General features: G+C 41.9%; 1 protein-coding gene across 1 annotated transcript in view; it reads right to left on the minus strand.

The window, feature by feature from the left end:
* Positions 1-1920: 1920 nt before the first annotated feature.
* MED27 (mediator complex subunit 27) overlaps positions 1921-23456 on the minus strand; it is a 145985-nt gene continuing 124449 nt past the window's right edge. Inside the window, exons 6-8 of the mRNA XM_014603826.3 lie at positions 14982-15023; positions 4543-4620; positions 1921-2525 (exon numbers count right to left, since the gene is read on the minus strand). Coding sequence (XP_014459312.1) covers positions 2391-2525; positions 4543-4620; positions 14982-15023 — 255 coding nt within the window. The 3' untranslated portion in view covers positions 1921-2390. The remainder of the gene's footprint in view (positions 2526-4542; positions 4621-14981; positions 15024-23456) is intronic.

Raw genomic sequence — 23456 nt, forward strand, 5'->3', positions numbered from 1 at the left:
ACTCTGCACCAGACTAGCCAATTATAGGTTCAAAATTTCAAATTCAATTAATACACAGAGTGACTGATTTGGCTCTCTACAACTAATTACCTCTTAAGGGCCAATGCATTATTTCACACATGATGCTGCTATGAACGCTGGGGGTTACTTTTTGCCCCATTATCCAAACATAAACAAAGCAGAACAGTCAGAGACCTCCAAAGCCTGATGAAAACCATATTGTGACCTTCTTATTAAAAAAAAAGAGAGAGAAAAAGCTGACAGCATCAGAAAACTAAGCTCTCATTATTCACAGGCTAGGTGGAATGACGGCAGGACCACTTATACAGTGCTCACTCTCATCTGAGATGCATATACTGTCCTGTCCAGCGTGATCTTTGTCCCGAGAACTCCAGAGAGGTCAAGCGCAGCAAGCAAGCAGTGATTTGTGCAACGAGACTGGCTTTCACTAGGTAAATCAACTGTACTTATCTTGACAAATCCCTAAAATCTAAAGTTGGTATTTATAATTTGCAGAGAACTAAAAAAAAAAAAAATGGAAAGGTGAGAAAGCATAACACTAGTCACTCCTGTTCATCAACTTCATTGATTAAATGTACATTCATTCCTTGCAATCAAACACTGTGGAGGTCTTTGAAAGACACAGCATGTGCATATCTCCTTTTGAAGAGCCAGTGTTCTCCATCTGAACTGGGCCTGCTTAGAAACATCCATGTTTGTTTTAATATTAAGCGGAAATTGGTGTTGCAGATGTAGTCCTTCACATTAGCCATGCAATGTAATCACATTTGATTCAGTACTAAACCGCTGCAGAAAGGCACTGGAAACAAGTCACGGCCATTCCAAACTTCAGCTTCCACATCTACTAGCTACTACTGCCTCAGGGAGATTATTTGTAGGCTTAATTCACTGCTATTTGCAGAGTGCTTTAAGTTCTTGGGATAGAACATGTGCAAAGTGAAACGCCTTCCTTTACATTGCCACAATGGCAGAAACTCTACCTGAAGATTTTTACTAAAAAACAAAAGCTTGAGAAAAAAATGTCTTACCCTTTTAGCTACATGCACCCTTCACACTGACTGACGGGGCTGCAAAAAGAGCTTGCAGCGTTATGCCATGCTATCAAATCTGACAGAAAAGCCAACTATCCCTACCATAAAGCCCTTTTCTATCTCTCTCCATACTGGCTTCCAAAGCTGCAATCCTTGTCGATTTTGAAAATCATGCAGGTAAGCAGTAGGGAAGTGCAGTCATGGGGGCAACTGGGATGGTGACACACAGTATAACGTTCTCCAGGTAAGTACCCGGAAAGCTACATCCCATCGGGACTGAACCAGAGACCATCAGCCTCAGCTTCTACCAGCTAACCTGAAGGAATAGGAACCTCCGCACGGATCAGAGGGACATGCCATCCTTTGCTACAGCAATACAGGGTCTTATTTAAATACACAAGTTTTAAATTGCAGCGCTGTACATGCACGTATCTGTGCTACAAAAGCTGCGCTTGAAGCCTCAATTATTTTGCAACTTTCAATACTAAAACAGGGCAAATGAATTAGACATTGTCATTGCTCATCACACATTTTCTAACCGCTTAATACATACAGATTTTGCTAACATTTTTCTCATTACATTTTTAGTAAGGGGAAACATCTGTTTCTTCTCTCAAAAAGTACAATCCATCTTCCAAGCTGCTACATGCCTTTGAAATTTCGTGTTTATCAACACCATAATCTCTTCCAGAACAAGAGCAGCCCAGATAAGCAGCCTTGCAAGGAAAAAAAAATCCGAAACAATTCTACCAGCATATATTTTTTAATTTCTCCAGATTAAAAATCAAATCAAATCAAAAGCTTTGATTTGAAAACTTCAGCCTGAATTCAGCATTTGTTAGAAAGTAACAAAGTAAATGACACAGTCTCTTTGAATATAAAGTTTATTTTTGGTTTGTAAAAATAAAGTTCTCCACTACCAAGAAAACTGTAGCAAAACAGACATTGTACATGGGTCATCTCATCAAAATATCAGTTGCTTTTGAAATGACTACAAGACACGGATCCCAGAAGATAATTTCAGGACAGACGCTCCAACGCAAAGCACACAGAACCTTCCTGTAACAAGAGATTTTCTTCTTTTCCTCTGTGCTTATGTCGAAGACAAACATTTTTTTCACTAGTACCTTGCAGAAAGATGCCCCTTTTGATGGTCAAATGTAGCAATGCATCTTTACTATTCAGTAAGGACTGATCTGCTAGAGGTGGGAATGTGCATGTGGACGCTGAGAAACAGAATCCACCAATGACCACCAACACTGTTCAGAGGTTATTTGCAACCAACTGGGTCCATAAACCCATTTTCCATCATGCCAAGCCAATGACTCAGCTGTGTTACTATTGCCTGCAGGTGTCATGAAAGGCCTCAAGAGTTCGGAAATCCCTCCAGGTGGGTGGTAGGCCATCCTGCAGAAACTTTCCACAGCGCTGGCATGGAGCCTGGAACAGCTTTATGTAACTTCTTAACCAGGTCTAGAAGAAAAGTGTAGAGAGAAATTAAGGAAACTAGATAGGGATGTTCCTCAGTGTCATCATTCCTGTCAAAACACAGTGATACCAAGGACGGAGAATGTACCTTGGCTTGGAACCAGCAAGATGCACAGTGATTTTATACAGACAAGGAGGCATGCAGAAGATCACAAGGGCACCATACAGCTGATTCTCCATTTTATTGGCATCTACTCCCCCGGTCCAAAAAGCAACTTTGGAAATAGAAGTTCATGCCACAAGAAGTATTAGTAGGAAGAAGGTCATCACAGCCTATGGATATTCCTCATATTCTGAAGGAAATGGCATTGCGTTTGACCATTCACCGATATCTGCGCCCTGGTCATTGGCTTGTCTTTTTCTAATGTTCATCTATCACACCACAGCTGCAAGACATATAGGGCACAAACCTGACCTCTGAAGAGCAGAAGACAGGGGGCTTTTGCAACCAAGGGAACTCATTTTCTTTCTAATGCTATTTTAAGATCAATATTAATTGGCCATGAAAATGCTCTAAAAAATTTGTCACTGATTACACAGATGCAAGCAAAAGAGAATATGTTGTGAGGTCAGAAGTAACAAAGAACAGGCTCAACCTAAGTAAAGGTCTCATCTTAACTGGGTTGTTCCTATTGTCATACATAAGGATGAGCATTACGTAACTCAAGTCCAAGCTCAAGGAGATGTGCAACTCAAAAAAACCCAGGCAAGCAGATTCACAGTGTGAAGGATGCACATGAATCTTGTCATTTAAAGTCCTATTGAATTACGTCGATAAGAGAAAATTGTTCTCTGAAGAAGAGGTCAACGGAGCTTATTGAAACAAATCCTTCCATCTTCATCACAGCCTTCTCCATAGCAGCACAACGTCAGGCCGTCAATAACTCTGCTCCAAAAGAAGGAGACCGTCTCTGGGTTTAGCAGTAAGTACAGAGACAAGGGCAAGAGAACACTACAGGCAAACTGCTGTTATTTACTTCAGCTCTGGTGAACTTAGTTTGCATGCAAAAAATCGAATTTTCTGAGCTATATGAAAATAGGTAAATACAGCTAAATTGTGCACTTAAGAAACATCGGTTGAAACAAAAAGAGAGTCCTTCATTCTTGTCAGAAAATTAAGACTTCACTGCATCCTGTCAAACAGATTGTGCATCTGACATGTGAAAGGACTAACATATTGACACATGCCATGCGCATGTGGTCTTATTTTTTTTCCAAATTTTCAGCAACATTTTACCCAAACCAATAAAGCAGGCCCGTGGCTTAGGGAAACGCGTTACTTATTTCATTAAAGATTAATTTTCGGGCACTTGTTGCCTGAAACACAGATGGGACCAGTAAGGCCTGCTTCCCCTGTTCAAAGTTTTCAAATTTCTTTCTGGCAGATGCTCAAGTGAGGCTGGGCACATACACATGCCACCCCCTGGTCCTGACAGCCCGCTGTGGCCTGAGTGATGCTAGTGGTGCATGGTCCCTGAGGAACACAGTGGGAGCAGACTGATGTAGCAAGCCCTGTCTCTCAACAGTCCCTCTCCCATCCCCAAATGTACATCCTTTCCCAGGGGGCCAGCTGATGAAAGAGCCGGCTCTTCTGGTTTTATGCCAGCTGCGAGTTTTCACCGGGGAATCTTTAGCTGGTTGGTTACAGCCAGACTCCAACTCCTGCGCACCGCCCCAGCAGACATTCGTGTTAGGTTTAGAGCTGACCCCCAAGCCAGCTCCACAGACGACAATTAGCAAATAAATGCCAACATCTACGAGAAGCTACTACATAGCAAATCCTTTCCAAAACACCACCCAACCCAATGTACTGAGAACGGTACCAATTATTTCAAGAGAACCACTTACCTGAGAAAGGCAACTTTTACAACGTTGTTGTAAATAATTAAGTTTAGCTCATTTAAATATGGGAAATCAAACTGCCGCCGGAGCTGGCAGTGATGTTCAATTGCCACATGACGCTGAAGTCTGGCTGCAAGAGTTTCCCATCCAATAGACTTACCATGAAGGATCTGACCACCACGTCTGGCATCTGGGGTAGCTGGTAGTGCAATAAGGCAGTGGTTGCATGATCTGTCACCTGTGCCAGGGACAGAAGGGGAAAAATCTTTGTTTACTACTTCAGGGTTTCAGCCAAAGAAATGTTAGCATAACGTACAAACAGAAATTGGGAACCAAGCAGTCTATATCCTCACCAGTGGCCTCTGAGAAGCTTTTCCAGTCTTATTCTTTTGCTCTCAGTAACGCAAGAGAATTGGTTGAGACAAATATGGCCAGGGACTTGATACACAAGTAAATATAGCATTTTTGCCATTGCATTTTAAAAAGCAATGTAGAGAGGAAACATGATCATGGTAAAGTCAGGGAAAAGTGGGGGATACTGAAAGACTCTGGATCTATTCCCATCTCTGCTGTGACTCAGTGTGTTAACTCACTTAACTCTTTAGCCCCTTCACTTATTGGGCACAGCTTCAGAAGGCACGTTTATACCTCTAGAGGAAAGGCACTATTAAAGGTTTTCTACATCCACTATTTGAATATGCAGATTTCTGCAAAAATATTAACATACTGGGTAATATTTAAAAAAAATAGCAGCTATATTAAAGAATGTTCTTAAACTTTAGCTTTCTACAGTGTAAAAGAGTAGAATACTTCCCTCTTGGATGTGCCTCTGTGAATGGGCCCAGTGTAGCACTAAAATCACTAACAAATTGAAGCACAGCTAAGCTGCTTCAGAAAAAAATGCTTAGTTTTCTCATCTCTATATGCCTACACTTCTTTTTTGTCGTTCTTCCTAAGTTTTATACACCTTTAAGTCCTGGTAATTAGCTCTGTGAAGGAAAAGATCCAAAGTGATTCTGATATCACTCACTGAGAATAAATTATTATCCTTGCTCCTGGATCAAGGAAATTACTTGCAAGTTTTAATTGCAATAGCAAATTTAAGTGATTCTTGTGTACAAGCCTGTGGAAAAAGAGGCGTTCAACTTATTAAAAATCAAGTTTTGCGTTTTGTTTTGGGTTTTTGTTTTTTTTTTTTGGGGGGGGGGGGGGGAGGTTAATAAAGATTCCACTTTTCCACTGGAAGACCTGAGATTTAGTTGAGATAGACGACAATGTACCAATACAGTACTGCATGTTAATGGTGAAGTAGAGACTGGCCTTGTAGTTTTAACAATAAAGGTTAAAAACCGCATGTACAAGTGTTGCAGTCCCATTTGAAGTTGGTTAGATCAAACCTATATGAATCTAATGCTCATTTTAATTTCCTCCATGGTCCAGAATCCATTAATGTGATCCCAGGCTGAGAGAAGATTTCTCATAGACGATTTTTTAATCCATTGGGCAAAGGCAAAACCCAACCCAAAAGAGAAGAAGTTACAGCTGAACAAATTCAGACAAACTTAGGTGTAAATTGTCCGTAGTGACCACTGGGAAAACTCACCAAGGCTGTACTACATTCTCCATCAAGGAAGTCTTTAAGTCAAGACTGAGGGAACTTTTTAAGACATATGCTTTGCTTCAGTGATCTCAAACCTTTCCTGAGTAACAACTGGGCAAGAAACACATTGCTGGGAACAACAAATTTTCTTCTCCCTGCCAACCTCTGTTTTAAAAGTTTAATTTCCTGTGACTACAAGCAGCATCAGCCTGTCTCCTGGACAACACGTGGTCATAGTTGGGGGAATCACTGCTTCATCCGAACCAGAAGTTATGGGCTTGATGCAAGAATTCCTGGCAAAATTCTTGACCTAGAGCATCCAGCAAGAAATCAAGACAGGCTCAGCACTATGTAGTGTCCTGGCCTTAAAATCTGTACATCTATGAAAACAATCACAAGCAGGATCAAAGGTACCTTAGTTGTATCCTAGTTTGTTTGGGGTTTTTTTTAAATACAAAAAAGAGGCAAGCATGTCTCATGACTGCTCTACATCTGAAAGTTAAATCAGATTAAGACAAGGCACAGGTTTAAGAACTTGGTATCTATTACACAAAAATCCCATATTGTGAACCCACTTGCTCCACAATAGTGTGCGTTTTATTACTATCCATAGCTTAATCCATCTTCAAAGTAGGCTATGCTAAAATGAAACAAGCATTCTTATTCTAAAATAAGAGTGTCCACATAACTTTCAGAGCCCACATATCTTCATACAGAATAGTACCTTCAAGGAAGGCAGCCCCATTGAATTAAGCATTTATGGATTAAGACACTTTTCAATGCGACGGGGAATGGAATCTGGCCTTTGGACAGTGAGCAATTTTGGGGCAAGAACTGGATGTCTTCCTAGAAGCTTATGTAGTATCCAACCCGATGGAGCTCCATCCTACCTGGGCTTTCATATTGCTCCCACAATATGAATTAGGAATTTAAAAAAAAAAAAAAGACAGTCAGTCATTCTTGTCATTAAATCTCATGGATTACAGTAACTTCTTAATACCATATATCCAACTAGGAACGTGACTCTTTTTCTGCCTTTTAAGACAGTGCTCAGATTTATAGGACACTACCAGACACGTAAAAAAGGAAAGGCAGTTCTGAGGGTATTTATGAGTAGCAGTTCCTTTTCTGCTTAGAGTTCTGCTTCTAACAAATTGTGTTTTTCTCCTGAACAACAAAGTTGTTTTCCCTTGGCATTGAAGATATGGGGAAAAAGTTGCTTGGAAAAAAAAAATCACCATTAACAAATTCAAATTGACTGGCCACTTTGGCATAGCTGCACATATGCTGTTCCTATTGTAATGTAAACCTAATGAGATTCCACAGGGAGATAAAAGCCGTCCCAGCACTGCTAGAACACTAATAATGTTTCCTGAACAAAAAGGAGGCAATTCGTACTATAAGCAAGTGCTGATAAAGTGCTTCCAAAACAGATCAAAGTGAGTGTCAAACATGAGGAAGAGGAAGAGAGGAAAGAAATACCCTGCAACAGTGGCAACAAACATTGTGATGTTGAACACAGCAAAGAAAAAGAAAAGGAAAAAAAATGACAAACCAGCTAGTGGGGAGAAAAAAATTAAAAACACGACAAAATAGATGAAGAGAGAAAACACGAACTGTCCAAGATTAAAAAGAGAGAGATCAATAAGGAAGGCTTCACTAATGGAAATATCATTTCAAACCACATATGCACCAGCTCATTTTGGGGATGTATTTTTTCTTCCATCCACATTGGAACTGCAAGATAATTTGTGTGCAAGATGACATTTCATGTATTCCAGGCATTTATTTTGCTGCTTTGCTTTTAGACTGTGCCTTGCTGCCTTATCTATCCAAAGATCCTACTCTCCTCCTCCTTTCTTCCGTCCCCCCCCTCTTTTTTTTTTTTGCTTAGGTAAAAAGGGTGTTGACAAGTGAATGCATTGATTAGACAGCTATTGGGCTAAATTGCAGAATAAATCTTTCAAAGGAAAGCTTACATTTTCAATTAATGCACTGAAAAATATCTGCAGGTTTTTCCATATGAAATGGAAAGCACTCTATTGTAATTAAAAGAAGTCTTACTAATTTAAATAGCTATCATTAAACTAAGCAAGTTCACAACTTGGAGCAAAGACTCACAGCAAGAGGAATTCTAGCTGCTATACAAATTGGCTGATAGAAAGGCTTGTGGTTCCTTTCTTCCAAATAAACTTAAGCTCTACCGGGGTGGAGACCAGATTTTGGGTTAGCAAACCAGGGTGGTGTGTCATATATGAACTCATTCATTTCCCCTCTTGTTGCCGTGTATTTATTTTGCTCTCTAGCACCAAGCAATTTTTTGTCTGTTGCTAAATCACTTATAAACATACACTTCCTGCATCTGTATTTGCATCCTATTCTAAAGGGCTGGATATATTCTGAGTCCAAATCAGAGATCTTTAGGTTTGTGCTGGATCAAACCATTTTAACAAGATGGTGTGTGAACGAAATATTAAATGCTTGCTATTCTTGGAGAACAATCAGGTCCCAGCAAGACTGCAGAGTTTCTGGGTACTTGCCCACTCCAAGAACCTACCTGCTGAGTCCACAATGCTGCTTTGCAGCAGACTAGAAAGGCATGCCCTCCGGAGTTTCTTATCATATCTGACTGCTCACTTTGCTGGGCTGGTAAGCCTATAAATAGCTTATGAAACCCCCACACAGGGATGAGCGACAAAACCCTTGCTTTCTGTCTGAATGAACCCACCCCAAATATTTCCTTCCCCACTCAGCGGTGCTGTAAAGGCAATACTGCAAAGCCATTCCCAGGGGTCCCACTCATCAAAAGGTGGCATTGATTCAGTATTGGCAAAATGTTATTTAATCAGCACTTCCAAAGCTGCAAATGGATTTTTAAAAAAAGGACTCTATTATTCATGAGTGGGTAAGGTTAGAAGAGTGCTTCCACCAAAAAGGCAACCCAGTCCAGAACCAAGGGTCTGTTGTGCTGCTTTCCATGACCTGTCCAATAATCTCATTTCAAACTACAGTCAGATGGTGCCTCAAAGCAGGGGTGGCCAAATGTCGGTACATGATCTGCCAGTTTTTGTGTGGGACATGTGGCAGATCATGGCGCAAGCAGGGAACACAGCAGCGATAGGGCAGGGAGCAGAAAGCAGAGCAGCAGATGAGACAGGCAGACTAGGACAAAGAGCAGAAAGCAGAGCAGCAGATTGGGCAGGGGAAGAGGAAAGGGATCAGAGTGGCACCTGGGAAAGGTATGGGGCTTACCTTACACAGCATGCCTGTTAGAAAGGTTTACTTACCGTCTTAAAGTACTAACAGCAAACATTAAAAATACAGGTAATCTTCTATTGAATTATACACGTTGTTCCCCTATTCTAGGACCATCTCAGAAGCTCCTGTTACAGACAGTCTTCCTTGTCAGAGAGTGATGGGTTTGTGGCTTGAAACATGACAGCTGACATTCAAGCAATGCAACTGGATGTTTTCAATGGCTATAATGTCTACAACTAAAATTCGTACTAAGCTCTTGGCTTCAGTGGTATCTTGTGGCAATGAGTTCTAGCTGTTAACCATGCATGGCATTAAAAAAAATATCCTTTTACCAGGTTTTAAAATGTTGTCTTGTACTGTGGAAAAGACTGAGTGCCTCTTTTACCTGCCTGCCAAGATTTCCAAGCTTTTTAAATCTCTCCTCTAAGAAAAAGCTTGAGAATCCATGTCACTTAATAAAACAAACTAGGAACACAGACTTTAGACAGGTCACAGTGACATACACAGAGAAGATATAATGGAACGGTCCCTAAGCTTTCTCGGTCTGTAGTTCAGGTGCGCACACAGTACATGAATAGGCTTCAAATGAAACTAAGCTTAAAATACTTTGCTTGGAAGAGAGATATACAACTTCCTCCTGGGAGCAAGAACCTGCTGGCTTAAAGGAACTAGGAAGGACTGCCAGCTGACGCCTTCTACAACAGATGTCCGTGAACAAGAGCAAATATAACTAATGACTGAAATTTCTGAATTAACTGCTTCTCCAATACAAAGTAATGGAGTACAGAAACTTTCCTGAAACATAAGGTTTGGTGCGTGTGCCCCATAACCCACTGAGAATGCCAGAAATATTTAGATCTCATTGTTTTTTCTTATCTGGATTTGGTTGCTCAATCTTTTTTGCTTAACCAGCCACCTGAATTTAGCCAAGCACTGATCACCTAAAGGAGCAAACGTCTGGAAGAGCCCATCTCCTCTCCTTGAGCAGACATTATCAATAGCCCGATGTTTGTCATGCATGCATTCATCCCACATGATGCTGCCCCCAGAGATGATCGACAAGAATACATCTTTGTATAGTGTGCGCCCTTGTAGTAGCAAAGTTGTACCTTAAGCATTACCGGTTTGGGACTGCAACCCTTAGAGTCAAGAACACAAACGCACAGCAAGAAACACAAACAGCATCAGATTCTCTCGTGATGTACAACTGGCTGTGTTTCTTCCCCTAAAAAAACCTAGCATTTGAGAATTTAGAGGAAGCAAAACCCACTGCCCAAAGACTAAGATGTGATAGCTCAGAGCACTCCGGAAGAAGGGATGTTTCATCTCATATATTCAATTTCCCTGCGATTGTTTTTTTTGCTTGACTTGTTTTTACAAGGTCTGCTACGCTGTAATTTTTAGGCCAATCACTCCCTTACATCATGGACAGCCTGTTGAATAAGATACAGAAGTGGGATTTGCCTTATAAAAAAATGTACGTTACTTTTATATGTTTTATTTCATCACCTGCAATCTCCTCCCACAGACTGGACTTAAAACAACAGGGAAGTAAAACACCCACCTACCTAGGCCTATGTGGAAATGCTGCACTCCTTCCCAAAACAGCAATAATACTTCCCACCAGGCCCTTTGAGTTCTCCTCCCCTTAATACTGGGGAATCAATCATTACTTGAAGGGCAGGGACATGTCTCTTTAAAAACCTGGACCAAGTGCTCAGACTCTTCAATGACAATATAGCAACATCTGGAGCTCAAAAGATACCTGCTCGTGGAAGCTGCAAACCTGTCAAATTCTCACAGGGCTGCAGCATGACTTTTTAGGTTAAGGACCAGAGACCTCTGATCTTCCAGTCAACCCTGTCAAACAAAGCTAAATTTGTCCTGACTTTTGTTTGCAAACGTTGGCTGCGTCAGCAAGCCTTTTCTCACCTTCTTATTAAACAGGATGCCCAAGTGCGTATAATTTGATGGGGGAGAGCTCCCGGCGGGCCCATTACTGTTACAGTGAACAGCCGTTTTCTGAGATTCCCTAGAGACCTCATGAACTTCATCCTGGGGTGAATCAGCTTTTATAGCCACCAAACCTAGCAGCAGGGTTAGATTCAAAGAATGGAACTTAAAAATAAAGGAGGGGGTGGAATATCTGAAAGGGCAAAACAGCCAGGAAAGAAAAGGTTTACACATTTCCATATTTTTCTGACATTTAAACTCTGCAGGTGCAGCAACTATTTTGATCTCTAGCCTCCTTATTTTAACACCTCAGATGTCTTTATCCAATAGTATAAAAGAAGAAATAAGACAGGAGGTTCAGGAATATTCACTGATAAATGTCGGTGTGAAATCAGAACCCCAGAGCTGAGGGTTGCAGAACATCAAGCTATTGGGCAGAAGACTGAAAGAAGAAAAGGTAAAGGACGGACCAAGCTTCACAACTTTTTACTCAAAGGGGAAGCAGAAGAATAAAAGCCAGAGAGAGATGCCCTTTTTATTGTGGGGCTACAATGACCTGCACAGGGCTGTAAGTGAACAATTTCATCAATGTACAGACATGCTGGGACCTGCTTAGATAAGTAATTTTTGTCAGAACAATGCCAAAGTGAAATCATTGCTCCAACTGAACCAGATCCTTCAGCTTGCACTCTTATAACACTAGTCCAAAGTTAAAAATGAGTGCGAATGTATCATTGCCAGAGAACAAAAAAGTGCCATCCTAGTGAGTGTGCTTAATATGCAGTATCTTCTACTACCCATATGGAAATTCTCATTGTATATTTTTAATAGATCCTTACTATATCTGATTTTGTTCTTGGCTCAAAATATAGTATAAGATCTGACAGTAAGACTTACAAAATACTTCCTAGTATTTTCCAACAAGTTTTTTCATCCAAGGATCTTACAGCAATTAAGATGAAGAGATGAGATGTAAGTCAGTATGACACCTGTGTTAAAGATGGGGAAACACATCCATAGAGAGGCATATGATTGCCCAAAATAATGCAGTGAGGTAATGAGAAAACTGGGAGTACAGTGGTAGAAACCTGGATCATATGTCACATTCATTAAACCACGAAACAACATTTTCCCCATCATTTATGTTTTTAGCTCATCCCCACTACAGTGACTCTCAACAAGAGTGCTGTGGCACCCTGGGGTGCCTTGAGATCCTTTCAAGGATGCCATGGGATGCCCCAAAATGTTAGCCCTGTAAGCTGTGCAGACATGATTCACAAGATAAACCCACAGATTTCAAACAGGAATTGCCCACTGCAGGGCCAGCAACTACCCAGTTGCAATGGTGCTCACTATGTAGCTTCTTGCCACCTAGGAACTGGACTGAAACCATTGCTTTTTTCACTAATCAATAAGCAGCGGTCAGCAGATTCCTCTTCCGTTTACCAATTAGTTACACTTTACAGTGTACAGCTGTTATTTCTATCCATTTATCAGCCAACTGCACTCACTAAGGTGACAACCATGAAACATACTGCCTGGCTCCTTTTTTAAAATTACTAAAAGTGTCTAAGTGTATGGACAAATGACCAAATTACTGGTGGTGGGGGTCTCTGGCACATGCCAGCTGCTCTGCCGTAGCTGCTTGTGTGCTTGCCTTCAGTCTGCAGGAAGTGAAAGCTAACCTGTAGCTAACGGCCCTCAATGAAACAAGGTAGCCAACTTCTCACTTTCCCCCTGCGACTCTGCAATTTATTTGTCCATACCCCAAAGAAAACTGTTATTTGTAGTATATTTTTGCCTACAATGTACTAGATGCTTTGAAAACATATCAGGCAGGCACAGACGCTGGCCAAATGGGATTACAACCTAAAGCAGGGGTGGGCAAAATGCGGCCCAGGGGCTAGATGCAGCCCACCAGGCCACTCTATCTGGCCCACGGGGCCCCTAAAAAATTTAGAAAATTAATATTTATCTGCCCCTGGTTGCCTGTCATGTGGCCCTCAATGGCTTGCCAAAACTCAGTAAGTGGCCCTCCGCCCGAAATAATTGCCTGCCCCTGACCTAAAGGCAGACAAGGTTCTCTAGGTGAATCTGATATCTTTTATTAGACCAACTTAAATAGCTAGAAAACATTTTTTAGCAAGCTTTTGGGTTTAAAAGATATCATATTCACCCAAAGAACCATGTCCTTAGACCCAACTAGTATTAGATCGGCACGATCACAATTGAATCAAAACCGGTGTTTCCTAACAGACCATCTCACACTTCTCTAGCTGTCAGAAACTGCTGCTTTTATTTTTATTTCCACAAAAAGAATCTGATAAGTTAAAAGCACGAATAACATCTTCAGTGCAGTGCTGGCTGGAAGGCAAAACCGTGTCCTTAGACCAACACTGCTACAACCTACACCCCTAATACAACCTAAAAGCACAGATGGAGAATTTGAAAAGATGTACTTACTTATAAACCCTAAACCCACTCCTGGGCAGTAATCACGTGAAAGCATTACTGAAAAGGAGGAAGGTCATTCTGTGCTGCACTACATTCGACTGCATTACTCTCTACCTGAAAGAGCACAGACAATAGTTTTATGGGACTGAGGGACACGGGGGAGGAGAGATTCCTTAATTCTTACCAATTGTTTCCTATCTTGGAAATAAAGGAAGAACTACATCAGTATTCTGTCCTAATGCCACTCCCCAAAACCTGCCCTTTCATCTTCAACTGGTTAATAGCTGAGATCAAACTTCCTCACTTTGGACTGCACATGGAGCCCTGGGAGGGTGCTCTGTATGGTGGAAACATCTATGCATGGACACACGCAATAGTTTTGACCCCTGCTTTCACGCCCTTTCGAGTCCCTGACCCACATGTTACCTGAACTATGGACACAGATAAAAGAAACCAGTATAGTAGCAGGAAGTCTTGAATTTCTTAAACTGCGGCTTGAAGATAAGGAAAATGGATTTTAAGATCCAGTAATCTGAATTTACAGCATTCTGATAAGAGGTCTTCACAAAGGGAAGTTTTATTTTACCTGCCATCAAATACAGTACAGCCCTGTCTAAAGATGCCTTAAAAGTCTAAGCAGATCTATATTTTGTGCATCCATTCCCTTCTCGCAACACATCTGAGAAATCACTTTTACCCTCAGTAATTTACTCGGTGAGAAGCAGGCACAACAGCTACAAGGCTAACATTTTCTTAAGCACCAATGTTACTTAGAAGCCTACAAGACCCATTGATTTATTAAAATCAATTCCTCAATGAATTTTGACTCTACAAATGTGCAGAATTTGTTATGAGGCATTGTGGGAAAGAGGTGCTAACATATCTTCCTTCAACTATAGCCCAGGGAGGATGCCTTTTGTTTTACTTTTTCTTACTTTTTAAGTAAAATAAAAATAACTACTCAGAAAGAATTAAGCTAAAATTCCTAAGGGTAAGACCGACTGCTCAAAGATTTCTCAGGCTACAGCAGCAAAGTCCCATATTCTGAGATAACTTTGACCAGGCTCAGATAGGGATGAGGAAACATGCCTAAAGTCATCACTAAACAAGAGAAACATTTTTTTTTCCTGTTTTTTTTTTTTTAATTCAGTCTTCAGTCACTGGAGATTGTTTTTCTTGGCAAGGTAAAAACAAAGTTTTGGGATGGCTGACAAATAATGCAAATCTTAATTCTTTTGGAGATGTGTTTCAACACGCAAAACAAACTCTGCAAGTCCCAGAACCTTGATTTTCTTCAGAGGTATTAGATAAAAAGAAAACGATGCGAGACTTACCTTCTGAAAGACCTGATAGTTGGATTTAGACCAGATGTCGAGCTGCAGCAAGAAAAAAAAAAAAAGATGTATTAACATACATGGATTCTTTGGCGTGAAAGTCGCACAAATGTCTTATTATTAGGCAATTTGTTGCCAAAAACTGGTAAGTCCAAATTCAGAAATAAACAGGCAACTTGGAGATATGGCAGCACTAAAAGGTTGTGCCAACAGGAGAGCATTCATCTCTCCCCTGGGTTTCCTGTGTGAGGCAAACCGCTCTAGCACAGCTCAGGCTCTCAGAATTCCCCACATTGCATTCATTTGCTGGACTCTGCCGAGTTAATTCCTCCCCAAACCAATGTGCAAAGCCACTCTGCTGACCTCTTTGAAATCCCACAGTTTCCCTAAAATGCCTAAGGGAAACTGCCAACTAATACTGGCAAAGTGAAGGGCCAGCAGAGACTCCCAGTACTTATTTGTACATATCTTATCATTTAGGTGCCAGCTGCACCTGTGTTGAATAGGAAAACCCAACAGCAGTTTTAAACTTAGATCTCTTTCTAGACTCCAAGCCAGACCCTCATTTGCATTCCGTCCAGACAGCCATTCGGATTTCCTATTACTAATCTGATGACCTGGTACACACAGTTTACATGTGTGGCACTATTAATTGCAACAGGAGAATATTATGTCTGTATCACTAGAATTAGTTAGTTTTTACATGTACCAGGCTGAGGAGGTACTCAAATTCTTGGCACTAAAGATTTAATGCAAGAAAACCTGTCTTATGTGAAATCCCACTATGAAGGATATACCTTTCATTATCTTTCAGGACTCAGCTACTGACACTTAATATATGAGAAAAGTTAATTAAACAAACTGTGGCACTTCTTATTGAAATAAAGAACCTGGAGTGCTTTCATGCAATTAATTTTGATGGGATGAATGAGCCCAGAGATTCCAAAATGTTAGCATACCCCTGTTACTGTATAATGCTATCGACTGAAGAGGGTCACTGTTTTAAGCACAAAGGGTGCCTATACACAAGCAGCAAGTTTGCTCCAATGTGCTATAATTACAGCGCACCAGAGCAGACTTGAGTCTGCTGGAGTGTGGCAATTACTGCACTCCAACAGCCCCCGGCATCTCATGCATTAGCATCCCCGCACTTAAAAATGGCAGCAGGAGTGCCGTTTTGAAGCACAGGGACACCAATACATGAGATGCTCCAGGTATTTTAATTAGAGTGAGATAAAGTGCCGTGCCTCCCCCAAGCATGTGTATAAATGCCCAAAGACCTTGACCTGCCTAATCCCAACCAATCCCCATTAATATCTCTTTAATCATAGTATCATAGTGCATAGGGTCGGAAGGAACCTAAACAGATCATCAGGTCCAACCCCCTACCCCGGGCAGGAATGGGTGCCAGGGTCATATCAACCCAGCCAAATATCTGTCCAGCCTCCTCTTAAAGAGCCCCAAGGTAGGAGAGAGCACCACCTCACTTGGGAGCCCATTCCACAGCCTGGCAGCCCTAACTGTAAAGTAATGTCTCCTGATGTCCAGCCTGAATCTTCTCTCTAACAATTTGTGGATATTATTCCTAGTAACCCCAGGGGGTACCCAGGGGAACAGAACCTCCCCCAATTCTCGCTGGTCCCCCCTGGTGAGTTTATAAATGGCCACCAGATCCCCTCTCAGGCCCTTTAGCCTCTCTTTGTAGGGCCTGCCCCGCTGCCCCTGGACCATGCGAGTGGCCCTCCTCTGGACCCTCTCAATGCTAGCCACATCTCTCTTGAAGTGCGGTGCCCAGAACTGGACACAGTACTCCAAATGTGGCTTGACCAATGCCACACAGAGGGGAAGGATCACCTCCCTGGACCTGCTTGTGATGCATCTGTAGATGTACGACAAGGTGAGGATAGCCTCACTGACCGCTTCCTCGCATTGGCGGCTTATGTTCATTCTGGAGTCAACAATGACTCCAAGATCCCTTTCTGCCACCGTGTTGACAAGAAGGGTGTCCCCAGCCTATACGTGCGCTGCTGGTTCCCTTCTCCCTAGATGCAGCACCTTGCACTTGTCTGCGCTGAATTCCATCCTATTCTCATCCGCCCACCTCTGTAACCTGTCTAGATCTAGCTGGATTCTGTGCCTGCCCTCCAGCGTGCCCACCTCTCCCTACATCTTGGTGTCATCAGCGAATTTGGACTGCATGCTTTCCACACCCACATCCAGATCGCTGATAAAGATGTTGAACAGTACAGGCACCAGGACCAAGTCCTGGGGGACTCCACTGCCCACATCTCTCCAGATCGAAAACGACCCATCCACCACCACTCTCTGGGTGCGACCATCTAGCTAATTTGCCACCCATCTGACTGTGTAGGCATCAATGCTGCAGTCACCTAGGTTTTTTTTTAAAGAGAATGTGCTGGGAAACCATGTCAAAGGCCTTCTTAAAATCCAGGAAGACGACATCCACACCAACACCCCCATCCAGGGACTTTGTGACCTGATCATGGAAAGAAACCAGGTTAGTCAGGCAGGACCTGCTCTCATTGATCCCAACCTTTTATTTAAGATACAAAAAAGCAAGTAAACGCATTAAAGGAATTTTGCTGTCTTGGAATGTTAAACATGGCAATGAACGTCCTCTCCAGACACAGGGAAAAGAAGTTAGCCGAGATGGGAGTGAGCTGTTATCAAAGTCCAATCCTGTCTGTTGGGGAAAGGATGCAACAGGGGAGAGAAAAAATCCAGCACAGATGGAAGCAGGAGCTCCTCATTATGGTACTTACTCTTACTTGTAACCTCACTGTAGGAGAAACATGGGAACAGCATATGATTTTACCAGCCATACTGAACCACTGCCAACTCCTTCCTGTATTAGACTATTTAAGATATTTTTTCTTTTAGCTCTTTTCAGGACATGGCCTCCCAGCAGTGTTGCAAAAGAATCTTAGCTGCCTATGCTGGAGTCCTACTAATCCAAAAGAGAAAAATAAAGAAGAAAAATAACGAGGGAAAATGGAAAGGATGGACAAAGGAGGAAGTGACAGCAGAAACCCATGTCTCATATTCCAGATATTGATTAGGAATTGGAAGCCTGGTGTGGTAGAGGTATCCGGGTCCGTCTTTCTAGTCCTGATTGATCAGGATCCTACCTTTCAGGATCAAGGCAATGAAGGCCAGAGTTATGGTGGACTCTGCTGTTGCAAAAGGTGATGGCCACAGCAGCTATGACGGTAAAGCTCAGTCCTTCCAGCCTGCTCATTTATTACTAATGCCATGGTTTCCCCACAAATTATCTTCACAAAGGACACCAAGATGAAGTGATGGGCAGAACTGCCTATACTGTTTTCTCCAACAACACTTTGTTCATTATGTTTTAATTCACCCCACTTTTGCTCGTCAGTCACCAACTTAACACAGTCCGAGGGTGGCAATGGGCCTTTTTATTTGGGCTAATCCAATCCAATTTGTGTATGAGCTTTTGTATAGTACAGGTGATGTAGTTTAATGCCAATTCACCACACGGAGTTTTTAAAAGATAGATTATAGCTCAAATATAAGGTAAGAGTCTGGAATTACTAGGTGAAGTTCACCTGGCCATGTTATGGAGGAGGTCAGACTAGATGGTTAAACGTGGTCCCTACGGGCCTCAACAAGCCAACTGTGAAATAGCAGCTCTTCTCTTGCTATCTTTGAGAATGCACATATAAAGCAGCCATGTAGTATCCCCGTTTTGGAGGTAGGAAAGCAGAGGCAGAGAATGAGGGGACCTGTCCCAGTTCAAAGCTGGAAACGGATCCCAGGAGCCCTAAGCATTTTACTTTGACCTTTGGAGAAGACTGCCTTGTCCTGCACACATCTAACAACAAGATCCAATTAAATTAAACGTACCTTGTTTTAGAGTTAAGAAAAAAGCAGCCTGCTTCTGCGAGAGTCCACCATACAATTTTAATAAAATCCCATAAGTCCGCCTGAACCACTGTGCCTCTTCAGAGACGGTGAGATCTACATTCATTTGCCAGTAATTGTGCTGATCTGTGTGAATATTTATCAGCTTCAGCCTGTCCCTACAACAAGGGCATTTCTACTAGGCTTTTGCGGGTGGTGTGTCTACAAATGAGTGATTCAGCAACAAACTGGAAGAAAGAATATTTAGCTTAATTAAGCTGGAGCGGGTGTACAGGGGCCAAAGCAAACGCCTCTCATTCTGCTCTATTTAGATTCCCAGGCAAGGAAACTCTTAAGCTAGACTTAAGGTGCCAAGTTCTGTAGATACCTTACCTACCATCCAAACGCACATCACAATACACGTACAAGACTTGAAGAAGGGAGACAGAGTCCGTTCCCTCTTTTCCACACCTTCAAGTTGCCTTACTGCTTATAGGGCCTAGTGTATTTGTAACGCTATATTAGCAAAACCTCACACAAACCCCTCAAAACCAAAAGCTCAGGCTTGCTGTGGATTTTTACTCCAGATTTTCAGCTTCCACTTTACAATTCATTTATATTTTTGAAGTTTTCTCCCCTGCCAGAAGGGCTAAAACATGATTTTTAAAGTGATAGTACCTGCAAAGCATTTAAAGAGGACTTCTCTGTGAAATGTGCTTTCCCTCATTTATCCGTTAGAGCCCTAAGGACTCTGCAGTCACAGATTTTTTGCTAAGTCAATTAATCACAGAAAAGAAGGGCCAGAAGGGACCTCAGGGGACCTGCTGAAGGCAGGATCATCCTTGCCTATACTATCCCAGACAAATGTTTGTCTAACCTGCACTCGTGCACTCCCAGCGAGAGGGATCCACAGCCTCTCTAGGGAATCTGTTCCAGTGTTAACCATTCCCAGAGTGAAAAACTTTATAGTAGCTCATCTCAATCTCTCTTGTTCAATATGTCCATTACATTTTGTCCTGTCCTCTTCTTTGCAAACCGTCTTGTGACTTAAATCCCCCCACTTCTGTCTGCTCTTATTGAAACTAAACTAATCGCAGTTTTCCCAACCTTTCCTTGGCATGTCACTTTTTCTAGACTGCTAAATAATTTTGTTGCTCTCCTCTGGATTCTTTCCATATTATCCACATCTTGCTTAAACTACACTGCCCCGCTGAATCCAGTGCTCCAGATGGGGCCAGAGGAGTGACGAACAGAGAAGGAGAATCACTCCTGGTGACACTTATAAATGCATCTAGGAGGCTAGCAGCTTTTTTGCAATAATATTACAGCATTGATTCTTATTCAGCTGGTGATCTACTATAAGCCCCAGATCTTTTTCTGCAGTACTGCAGTCTGTATGTTGTGCGTTTGACTGTTCCTTTCTAAGGATATAGCTCTGAATGTGCCCTTATTAAATTTCATCCATTTATTCGGCATTTTTGTAAGGGAATGTTATTTTGTGGTAACCAGTCGCTCAGCATTTGGTTTGGTCTCCTTGTCCTTTGGGAACCTGCCTCCTGCTCATTGGTTAACTGATTTAAAGGCTGCGTTATTCCTTGAGACAGGTCCCAGGAGCAAAGGAGTCAAAGCTGGAGTGTCCAGTTTATAGCCATGGGGTGAAGAAACCCAGAAGCTGAAGCTGGTAAGCTTGGCTGAAGAGAGAACAACATACCAACTGAAACTCAGGAAATCAGGGGGTAAACTGCTTGCTCACTACTCTGGCCAACCTCGTAGAGAAGAAAGCTTGAGTTGATGCTGCAGAAGACCGGAAATGGAGCCAGGCCCCTACGGAGCACTGTGAAAGAGACTCTGCTCAAAAATAAACACTGGCTTAAATATTTATTGATATAAAAAACATTGATTATGTTCAAGCTCTGAGCCAGAGCTGAATCCAAGGCTTCTAGTTGCTCATTATTTCTAAACAGTACCACTTGGAAGGACAAAACAGCACTGGGGCCTCGCACAGAGCTATTTACATCTTGCCCCAGTTTACAGACTCGCTGCTGTACAAATGGGTATTTCTACTGACTTACAGCTAAGCACACGCAGAAGTCTTTGCTGGGCTGGCGCTATACATGGTAGCTGTTTGGGACAAATACGGTATCATTGTATACAATACATATACACCTCCCAATAGTAAATCTGTTTATGCAATAACTTCACATTTCCAAGACTAACTCATTTTAAGTAAATGAGTAACCCTTATGAGTACTTTCATAACCCTTAATGTTAATGCTGCATTGGCCTCCTCTTTGCCATTTAACTGTATTACTGCTGATACATTTTAACAAATCACTGGTCACACAAAGGAGAAATGCAGCTGAGTATGACTTGTGGGAGAAAAGAGGAACAAACCATATTAAATCAGTTCTGCTAAAATTTACATTCTTAAAGAGAGTGATTCAGAAACAAAGGGGGGAAAATGTTCTTTTGTCTACTTCCTTCATTATGGTAAAGCACAGCTAGTTATTTCTGATTCTTTGCATTATGATAATGCCCCAAAACTCAAAACAGAATCACAGCTCTTTAGAAGCAGCAAAGTCCCTGCTTGAAAGAGGTTACAATCTGATCTGAGACAAATTAAAACAACAGAGCATGGCAATCAAGGGTAAAAGTAGTTAAGTTCAAATGGTTCCATAGGTTTGTACTGTAAGTTGAGTAACTCCCTATCATTTGATTTTGACCCCAGACTTGCATATTAACTGGCCTAACTTCTTGGAGATGCGACAGCAGAAGTGGGTTTTGAAGAGGAATTTGGAGTTGGAGAAGGTAAGAGTGCTCTTCTGGACCATTTCATGAATGAGGTTTCATGCATAAGGGATTTACCGTATTTACTCGAATATAAGACAGTCCCCCGGCCCCCGCCAACATCCTCCCCTTGGCACCAAAATTGCTACATTTGATAAACCTACTTTTTTTTTTTTTTAAACAGAAATGTGTGTGTCCCAAGTCAAATCAGCCAAATCAATTCCAAAGCCGCGAGTCATTCAAGAACCATATGTGGCCCTGCTACGGGCAAGTATCCATCACCCCACCTGGGGCTTCAGGTGCTTCCAATTCCTTTGGCAATCAACCTACATGCAGGCCCAAGCCCAGAGGCTTGGGGTTTCATTGCCCCCTGTGTTTTGCTTGTCCTTGGCCTTATGGCACAGGAACAAGCTAGGGAGGAGTCTCCCATTTCCATTATGTGGGCAGAACCTACCACAAAGATAGGTTAATGCAGCTCATCTGAATAAGATATATGGTAGTGCCCATTAAATGCAGTCTTTCTCAGTACCAACTCTTTTTCAAGTCATGGTGAGCCACTGTATTGCACACATTTCAACTTCCTTCTCACCCCCACAACTGAGCTGAACCTTTCTTTCCCATTTCCAATTATTCCTGCTTCTTCGTCATCCTTAGAAGTCTGGCAAACATCACCAAACAGGGCCCAAAACAGTTCGCCAACAATTCCTCTGTTGCCCCCTCTCTCAGCCTGTCACATATGATTGGTGTGACCTCACCCTCCATGAGGTGAGGCTGGTCCAGGTTGCTCTGAGCATCATCTGCATAAACATTTTTGGCGCTTACTAGGACTCATGACAAGAGCACCTGGTTCCGAGTCAAGAGTGGGGGCTAATTAGCACATGGTTCCTTGGGAGGGGGCAGTATCTAGAGTACACACACACACATACAGAGCAGTGCTGAGCTGTGGGGTCACCATAGCTTGAAATGCTGATGACTGCTGTGGTGCAGCCCAGTGAATCACACAGCAAATCATGAGCGTTTCAATTTTGAACTAATATTGTGCATGGTTTGTATTTAATATAAATAGGTGCCAAAGTGCTGCTTTGAAGTGTGTTGATTAAGTACCTGTGCCAAAACTTGCAGCAGTTCAAAAAAGGCAACGTGCATCTATTCTGGATGAACTAAGTCCACAGGTACTATATGTAAATTGCTACAGCTATGTTTATTTAGAATTAAGAACTAGGTATCTTATAATCAGGGTCGTCTTATATTCAGGTAAACACGATAATATGCAGACAAGCATGGCAGCCTCTGTATGGCCAGCGGACAACTGGCCATTTACGGCTAGTACTACTGACAAAGTAGGGGGAATGCATGAGGTATAAAGAGAGAAACGGGAATGGGTTGTCATATAGGTCCTTCAAAATAATGTTGTGAAACTTCATCTGAAAGAAATAGAGGGAATGTCCGTGACAAAATGTAGCAGGGCACGTACACAAGGAAGTTGACCTTCATAGCTGCATCCTGTACGGAGCACAGGAAGAAGTATGGATGTGGAGAAAGTGGAGTTTCTGATAACAGAAATGTGCCTGGTTGATAAACTACCTCAACAAATTAGGACAAACAACCTTGATTTAAAATGTGTGGTCTAGCTACTTTCATCCAATTTAAGGCTGTGTGTTTAACTGCAAATAGACATGCTATAATTGGAACGCATGCTTGTTATATAATTTTGTTAATTTCTAGTGATCACTCTGCAAGTAAAATATATGATCCTCTTCATTTTGATTAAAAATAATCTTTAACTATAAAAATCTCTGAGTT

The sequence above is a fragment of the Alligator mississippiensis genome, chromosome 12 (genome assembly GCF_030867095.1).
Source record: "Alligator mississippiensis isolate rAllMis1 chromosome 12, rAllMis1, whole genome shotgun sequence".
NCBI classification, from domain to species: domain Eukaryota; kingdom Metazoa; phylum Chordata; order Crocodylia; family Alligatoridae; genus Alligator; species Alligator mississippiensis.